This window comes from Juglans microcarpa x Juglans regia, chromosome 5S, assembly GCF_004785595.1.
Source record: "Juglans microcarpa x Juglans regia isolate MS1-56 chromosome 5S, Jm3101_v1.0, whole genome shotgun sequence".
In the NCBI taxonomy this organism is placed as follows: domain Eukaryota; kingdom Viridiplantae; phylum Streptophyta; class Magnoliopsida; order Fagales; family Juglandaceae; genus Juglans; species Juglans microcarpa x Juglans regia.
The window spans coordinates 164,205-172,589 of NC_054603.1; the positions used below are offsets into that span (position 1 = coordinate 164,205).

The 8,385-nt window shown below is 35.6% G+C and overlaps 1 protein-coding gene across 1 annotated transcript; it reads left to right on the forward strand.

Annotated features, from left to right (window-relative positions):
* Window positions 1–1,031: 1,031 nt before the first annotated feature.
* On the forward strand, window positions 1,032–6,963 carry LOC121267736 (splicing factor 3A subunit 2). The gene is made up of 7 exons (XM_041171759.1): window positions 1,032–1,288; window positions 1,381–1,550; window positions 2,553–2,629; window positions 2,868–2,933; window positions 3,104–3,178; window positions 5,826–5,900; window positions 6,229–6,963. The coding sequence occupies exons 1-7, from the start codon at window positions 1,137–1,139 to the stop codon at window positions 6,682–6,684; spliced, it is 1,071 nt and encodes a 356-aa protein (XP_041027693.1). The 5' UTR covers window positions 1,032–1,136; the 3' UTR covers window positions 6,685–6,963.
* Window positions 6,964–8,385: the final 1,422 nt, after the last annotated feature.

Below are 8,385 nucleotides of genomic sequence, written 5' to 3' on the forward strand. Positions count from 1 at the left end.
CCGTGCAAATGTAAGATGTCTTTGATTCGATTAGGTTGCGTTTAGATGTTGAATTGAGTTGAGTTGAATTGAGTTAAATTGATATAATAAAATATTGTTAGAATATTATTTTTTAATATTATTATTATTTTAAAATTTTAAAAAGTTAAATTGTTTATTATATTTTGTATTGAAATTTAAAAAAATTATAATGATGAGTTGAAATGAGTTAAAGAGAGTTGATAATCCAAATGTACCTTTAACTTAGACTTGTGTAACGCTTTCTTATGACAAGGATCAAGTACATTATTGACTTTTCACTAATAAAATGTAACATTTAAGAGAAATATTACTTATTATTTTTACACCACATATCAATATATAATTTATTTTTTTTATTTTTTTATTTAAACACACATATTCATACTGTAATCATATATCAATATGTGTATATTTAAATAAAAAGATAAAAATAATAAATCACATATTAATATGTGATGTGAAAATGATAAGTAACATTTCTCTTTTAAAAATCATCTATACCAAAATATTTGAACTTTATACTCGAAGAGAGCATACGAAGCCAAAACTATTACCACTTCAGCCAAAATATAGTAAATTTTATATTATCACGAGAATATTGTATTTAATAAAATGAAAAAGCTCATGATAAACTTTAATGAAACATGAAAATGATGAAAATTAGAAATAAAAAAATAAAAAAGTGGAAAAAGTAAGTTTAACAACTTTTTTCAAATTTGTTTATTTTCTTATTTGGGCTATTTTTGTCACTTTTTTTAAGAAATATAATATATATTGTTATCAAGCTAAGATTATATAGGGATATAATAAATATCAATATAAAAATATGACAAAATTATTAATAATTGGAGGAGATAAATATATTCTTAAAAATATATTTAAATGATTGAATTTAAATATTTTAAAACTCATTCTCTAATCTGAAGGATGAATAAACTATTTTTTTTTTCTTTTACTAATTTCTAGTTACCATATATTGAAATTTACATATGCGGCTATAACTACTTAATTAAAGGGCTTGACAAGCTGGAGTCACTCGCGACTTGACCTCAAAAGCAAGGGCCGCGGGCATACTAGCAAGAGCGGCATACAGAGCAGACTATCTCGACGACGCAATGGACAGGGACTGGGGTTCGAAGCCTGGTAGCGGAGGCGCCGCCTCCGCCCAGAACGAAGCTATCGACCGCCGTGAACGACTCCGAAGGCTCGCCCTCGAGACCATCGATCTCGCCAAAGATCCCTATTTCATGCGGAACCACCTCGGCAGGTCTTCTCTCTCTCTCTCTCTCTCTCTCTAGTTTTTTATTTGCGGGTTTCTTGCTTCTTCTGAGTTTAAAGTCTTGTTGGGGGTTGCTGTAGTTACGAGTGTAAGCTTTGCCTGACCCTTCACAACAACGAGGGGAATTACTTGGCCCACACACAGGGAAAACGGCATCAGACTAATTTGGCCAAGAGAGCTGCTCGCGAGGCTAAGGAGGCCCCTGCGCAGCCTCAGCCGCACAAGCGCAAAGTCTCCGTACGCAAGACAGGCAAGTCCTTTCTTTTTCATTGTTTTCGTCCCATAAATACTACCGTTTTATGCTTTTTTCTTCTATAAGGATTTGTGATATATTGTGCTTTTTCCTTCTATAAGGATTTGTGATTTGTTGTGCGCCTAAACGGCAATGTTATGTATGCCCCTAGAGTGCCATTTCTTTGAACACCTAGTGCGCAGATTTGTGTTGACGAAGATAATTGTTTTGTATGAGCGTGATATGTTACGAAAGTATGTTTTTGACTCTTGGGTTGCGGAAATTATAAGTAGCTAATAGTGTTTGTGTGTGTCTGCCTCTGAATAAGACTACATGCCCCGAGAGTTTACTACGATTGGGACTCAATACACGGGGCTTCAATGGATATATTTATAAGAGAAAGATTTGAAAGGTTACAATTAATGTTTGAAGCCACAATGATAGCGTTTTCATGACCGATTGGGTTTACTAATTCTGTATATGTGCAGATAGTTTTTGAAATCTACATACAAATAAAATGAATTGAGATTTCAGGCAGGGATATATGTCTTGCTAACCTTCAGTCCTTCGAATATCTCAAATGAAGATGATTAATGGTAAAGGAGCTTGTAACTGTACCACCAATATGTCTTCTGAGGTCTAGAGTTACTGTCCATCGAAAAGTATCCCTGTGGAAAAAGTTTCATCAAGTGTTTGAAAAGTGTTAACTTGGTTAGATGATAGTTTCCAAGTATGGGTTGCATTTCTTGTGATTACAATGGTTTGAACTTGAGCACTCTCCCCAAAACAAGAAAAAGTCTAACATTATCATGGGTATGTCTCTGGCGATTCTACTGGTTATACTCATAAGGACCCGAATCCCTTGCACATCTTTGTTTATGTTGTTATCATTATTGCTGTTTTTAAACTCTTTACTTTTCTTAGTGTCAACTCAACACTGAAAGATATGTGTTCGATTGATAACTTTAGAGCTCCTATTTTCTTAACTCACGAGTATATCTCTATCATGTGGGCTTACAGTCAAAATTGGGAGGCCGGGGTACCGTGTAACAAAGCAGTTTGATCATGAGACGAAGCAGAGGTCTCTTCTCTTCCAGGTCTTTATTAGCTTTTTTATTTTATTTTTTTTATTTATTGTGTTTTCATTGTCTTAAATAGATTCTATTTTTTTTTTTTTTTTTTTTGTTATGGGGGATTTTTTTTTTTTTTTGATAAGTAGAAATGGGCTGGTAAGAAGTTATGGGGGATTTTTTTTTTTTTTTTTTTTCTGATTGATCAGCTAAAGTAAGAGATGATGTTAACTCTATTCTTCTTGTAACATTGTATGTCTAGCAGATTGAATACCCTGAGATTGAAGACCATGCAAAGCCAAGGCACAGGTTTATGTCATCTTATGAACAGGTGGATCTTCTTTCCATGGGTTTCTTTCCTGAAAATTTTCACATGCTTTGTCATTTATTTCTCTGCTTTGCACTGCGCTTAAATTATTAATGCTGAAAAGGCACCTTTGTTTTTAGAAGATGAAAAGTGATGTTCTAATCTTTCTTTTTATCACATCTTAATGGATGCAGAGGGTCCAACCCTTCGATAAGAGATACCAGTATCTTCTGTTTGCAGCTGAACCATATGAGATCATTGCTTTCAAGGTAAATCAGTCATATAATTCTACATGCTATTGATCTGCGTCTTATTATTTTTTATAAGTAATTATTGATTTTAATTGTAACCATGTTCCTAGTTAGATACTTTCCCTTGTATACACCTTGTGAACTTGGGTTGTGCCCCTTTGTGCTTTTAATAGAATTGGCTTAAATATTTGGGTCTTCCTTTGGATGCCCCGTTCAAATCGAAATCTATTTGGGATGATGTACTAGAAAAATGGAGCGGAAATTAGCTAGTTGGAAGAAGATGTATTTATCCAGAGGTGGTAGGGCCACTTTAATCAAATGTACCCTATCCAACTAGCCAACCTACTTTGCATCACTATTTCTACTTCCCGCCAAGGTGGCTCATCGCATGGAGAAACTTCAGTGGGATTTCTTGTGGGGGGGATGAATGATGAGTTTAAATTCCACTTGGTAAAATGGATCACAATGTGCTCCCCTATCTTGGGAGGATGATTGTGTATTTAGAACTTGCAATCTTTTAACAAAACTTGATTGTCAAATGACTATGGAGATACCACAATGAACGGGAAGCATTATGGAGAGCTGTCATAGAATCGAATTATGGTGAACCATGGGGAGGATGGTGTTCGAATGAGGTAAGTGGGCCATATGGGGTGGGACTATGGAAATACATGAGAGGAGGATGGGACACATATTCAAGAAATATATGTTTTGAGGTGGGTGATGGGTCCAAAATAAAATTTTGGCATGATGTGTGGTGTGGCAATAGGACACTCAAGTAAGCTTATCCAAAATTCTATGGCATAGCAAGAATGAAAGAAGTCTCAATTGTGGACCTCTTAATCCTATCTAGTGGTACTCCTCAATGGAATGTTATATTCTTTAGAGATGCAGGAGATTGGGAAGTTGATGCTTTCGTGGAGTTCTATGATCTAGTGTACTCTTACCCGTATAATGAGGGGAGCTGAAGATAAGATCTTTTGGCACCTTCTAAGAAAGGGAAGAAGTTCATAGTCCGCTCCCTCTATGATGCCATGATCATGCATAATACAAATCCATTTTCATGGAAGAGTAGTTGGAAGACAAAAGCGCCCCTAAAGAATTTTTGTTTTGCATGGATGGCTTCATTGTATGTGCAAAAAGAGTGGAGAATCCATAGATCATCTATTACTTCATTGTGAGATTGCCACGATCTTGTGGAAGGACTTCTTTGCTCAGATGGGATTAGCTTGGGTGATACTGAAAAGGGTAATCGACCTCCTAGCTTCTTGGTAAGGTATCCGGGGCAATTCTCAAATTGTAACAGTGTGGAAGATGATCTCAATTTGTCTGTGTTGGTGGAGGGAGAGGAATGCAAGAAATTTTGAAGATCGAGAGTGGTCAACGTATGAGATTAGAAGTTTATTTTTCAATACTTTTCTCCATTGGTCAATTGTAATTGATTTTAATGGCATGTCTTTTCATGACTTCCTTGTATTGCTAAACTAGCAAGCATAGGCAATGCTCTTGTATATGTCCCATATGCTCAGGCCTTTGTCTATTTTATGCTCAATAAAATTTTGTTTATTGAAAAAAAAAGTTTGGCTTACTCATCCCCAAAAAAAGTAGCAATCTTACAGAAAATGTAAGGTTGTCTGCAATGTAGGGCTGATAATATGTGACACGACCCGTTAACCCAACATGAACACGACACGATAATAACGGGTTTGAGTTTAGTTTTAATGGGTTCGGGTCAAACGGGTTGACCCGTTAAAACACAATTGCTTAACAGGCTGATAATAGGTCAACCTATTTTGATCCATTATGACCTGTTAAAAAAGTTGAAGTTACAATTATACCCTTATACCTAAAAGTAAAATTGTTGGGATTTTAATTTCGATATTTTTATTGTTTGGATTGTTATTTTGGATTTGTAATTAATTTTATATTTTTTATAGATATTGTGATTTTAACATTTATATAAAATTATGCTAAACTTAATTAGGTCAAACGGGTTAATTTCGGGTCTGTTCAACCCATTTATATAAATGGGTTGAAATGGGTTGGGTCGTGTTAACCTATTTTGTAGTATTCACTAACGGGTCAAAATAGGTTGACACGACACAATCCGTTATGTTAATGGGTCGTGTTAGGGTTTGAGATTTTGACACGATAAGCTTAACAGGTCATGTTTGGGTTGACCTATATAGTATAATATATATGCCTTGATACGACACGAACACGACCCGTTAACATGATTTGACATCCCTACTGTAATGGCCTCTTAAGTTACAGAATTTCACTCCATTCAAATTAGAGTTAAAATTAATGAATTAGTGGACAGGAGCATGGTGGGAACACTAATATTTAAAGACATATTATTGCTTTTTTTAATAGGTCAATGATATTTTATTAATGCTAATATAGGAATAATACATATTGGTGCTTATTAATTTGCAATGTCCAGCCCATCCCATCTTAATCCCACTATAATGCTAATTTTGACCCATTTGGAAGCTATGCTAGATATTACACATTATTGTAAAATTAGGATGACATGATTGAAACAATTTTAAATTTATGGGGACATTTCAAATGATCCTATAATTACTTTGGTAGTTGCAATTAACCCTTTTATTTAGTTTTAGGAAATTTCATCACATGTGTGTGTGTATTTTAAATCCAGGTTCCTAGCACAGAGATTGACAAAACGCCTCCCAAGTTCTTCACGCATTGGGATCCAGACTCAAAAATGTTCACGGTGAGTTTGTTTAATACTTGCTCTTCTGCTTCAAATGCTTTTAGATTTATGCTGGCACAGATATCGATTGCTTGATCAATCAGTGTAGTCTGTGTAACACAGCAAATTTACATGGTTGCCAGTGGGTCAGCTTCTGGTCTAATTCTCATCTCTCAATTTACTTTATCACCCAAGTGATGCCACCAAACTTGCTTTCTTTAATTGGGTTGGACACTTTATTCTTTCACGGGCCAACTGCTGATCTGCTTAAAGCACACTCTGATTTTTTTTTTCGTATTTGTATTAGTTAATTTTATCTGACCTGGTCATTTGGTGTGTAAATGTGAAGTTGCAATTATATTTCAAATCCAAGCCACCAGAGGCGATCAAACCTCAATCTGGCCCCGTAGCCAATGGCACAGCAGCTCCCGGTGTCCCACCAAGACCTTTGCCGCCACCACCTCAAGCCCCACCCCCACCACCGCCTCCAACCCAAGGAGTACCACCTGGTGCACCCATTGGAAATCCTCCTAGAGCCCTGCCACCATCAATGCCAGCTTTGTTCCCACCGCCACCTCCTCCTGCAGCAAATGGACCTAGGCCTATGCCTCCTGGCGGAACTCCACCTGTCCCTCCCCCACCCCCTGTTGGTAGTGGTACAATGGCAAATTTCACACCTGGTACAAGACCTCCAATGCCTCCCCCACAAGGTTTTCCACCCCAACAGATACAGGGCCAGGGTGTCCGTCCTCCACCCCCACCTTCTAGCGTGGGGCAACAGGTCCCTAGGCCCCCTCCTCAGTAAGCATATCACTGTGAAGTAGTTGTGGAAAGAACTATATTCGAGTACTCTGCTTTTTTATTTTTTATTTTTCCTTTTCTGAAAGGAACTATGCTAGCGGTAAAGATGTGTTTATTCGGATACTTAAACTGAATGAAACTGGATGTGGTTAGCAATTTTCAAGAATTGTTCAAGATATTTGTGCGTTTCGGTTGATGTGCTTGTCCTATTTTGGATGTTCCGTCCTTTTTGGTAGACTTGGAAAAAGCAAATGCTTAGTGGTGATTGGATAATTTGGATCTATTTTAAGATTTGTATTTGCTGCATTTGTCATGTCAAATTCAAAGCATATATTCAATATGCTTTATGTATGCTTTATGTATGCTCACACTTGTTCTAGCCGCTTTTCTACTGATTTAGATTTTGTCCGTCTTCACCTCCCTAGTCGGGTGCTTCTCTTGTATACAAGTACTTGGGTAGGCATCTGTTGTGCATTATATTCCATAAAAGAATAATGTACTCACAAAAAGCTGACAGAAATCAATGAAGTGAGAGATTATTGACGTACTCTTTTAATTGTCATCAGTTCTCGCTGTAAATCAATGTGTCTTCTTTGTCTATACGCATCTTGAATGTAATTCAGGTGTGGCTGTGCCTTAATTCATGTTTATATGCAATTGCACTTGAACGTACAGGAACTTGCTATTTATCATGTAAACTTGAAAAGTCTGTGATTTCAGTGCGTTCTGACTTCGTAGATATTCATGATTTACTCGTGAAGCTAGAAAAACTTTTACTTGTATGAAAAGAAGATTGGTAATTAGAAGAATCGGGGGGTTATAAGGCCGGGGAGATTCTTGGAGGTCGTGAGTTATGGTACTGTAACTTTGTAGGACTCAGGAATGGACCCTTTTCTCCCTCTCCTCTATCCTCTTCGGTAAGTTGCATTATTCCCCATCCTTGCCTTGGAAACAAATAGATGTGCTTAGAGAGACGGCCAAATAACCGCGAGAAGAGATTTAAATCAATTCGCTCTACCAACCAACAACAACATTTTCGATGGGGGAGCTGACTTCCCCTTATTTGACAACACAAGTCAATGTAGGGTTGTAATCAAGCTGAGTCGAGTTGGTCTTAGGCTTGTGGAGCTTGACTTGACTCAAAATACTCGAGCTCGAGTTCGATAGTTTTTTTTTTATTCTTTGTTTGAGATCAACTCGATAAGCTAAACTCTTGACGCGAACTCGAACTCGAGCTTGTCCGAAATGAGTTCGAGTTGAGCCGAGGTCAAGCTCGAGCTTGAATTGTTTATTTTTTTAATTTTTTGAATAAGATTTAATAATTAATAAAATAAATAAATAAATAAAAGATCTAATATTAAATTTATACAGTAACAAGTAGAACCTCTATTGAATTATAAAATTTTAAAAAATTTATAAATAATTAATATCTAACTAGTTTATATTTATCCAAAATAACAATATATTATATGTCTACATATATTATTAATACATACACTTAATATGATAGTATATTATATCTATTTCATATATAATTCACACATACTAATATATGAAATTATTAAATTTTATCGACTAATTATTACAAAATTATAAAATATACTTATGAAATATATTCATTATATAGACATAAGTAATTAAATTACATATTATATATTTAATTATAAAAGTGGTATGCTTATATTATTAACTAATATATATATAT